Genomic DNA, 321 nt, shown 5'->3' with positions numbered 1-321 from the left:
AGTACGGGTGAGCTCACATGAATCCTCCCGTTCACGCCCGTGGTTTCCATCCTGCTCGCCAGGTTCACAGTCGCACCCCAAATGTCGTACTGCGGTTTGGTGGCTCCAATCACGCCAGCAATCACCGGGCCGTGGGCGATGCCTGGAGAGGACGCAGCAGGTCAGCGTGGGGTCACTTCAGATCGTGAACGGAAAAGGTTTAATCGTTTAGAAAAATATGGGAAAAAAACAAAAAAAATTTATTTAAAAAAAAATACATAAATATAATGATAAAAAATAATGATATATAAAACAATCATAAAAATGATAAGAAGCAGGGAA

The 321-nt window shown here is 43.0% G+C and overlaps 1 protein-coding gene across 4 annotated transcripts in view; it reads right to left on the bottom strand.

Moving 5' to 3' along the window:
• Positions 1–321, bottom strand: part of LOC112156739 (adenylate cyclase type 8) — a 12,913-nt gene that overhangs the window by 1,171 nt on the left and 11,421 nt on the right. The window contains exon 21 of one of the 4 annotated variants that reach the window (XM_024289060.2): positions 18–142. The exons of the other annotated variants lie outside the window; for them this stretch is intronic. Within the exon in view, the coding sequence (XP_024144828.1) occupies positions 18–142 (125 nt within the window). The remainder of the gene's footprint in view (positions 1–17; positions 143–321) is intronic. 4 annotated transcript variants of the gene reach the window in all.

The sequence above is a fragment of the Oryzias melastigma genome, linkage group LG2 (assembly GCF_002922805.2).
Source record: "Oryzias melastigma strain HK-1 linkage group LG2, ASM292280v2, whole genome shotgun sequence".
NCBI lineage: Eukaryota > Metazoa > Chordata > Actinopteri > Beloniformes > Adrianichthyidae > Oryzias > Oryzias melastigma.
The sequence above is the reverse complement of the archived record's forward strand: the minus strand, read 5'-3'. Positions and strand labels throughout refer to the sequence as shown.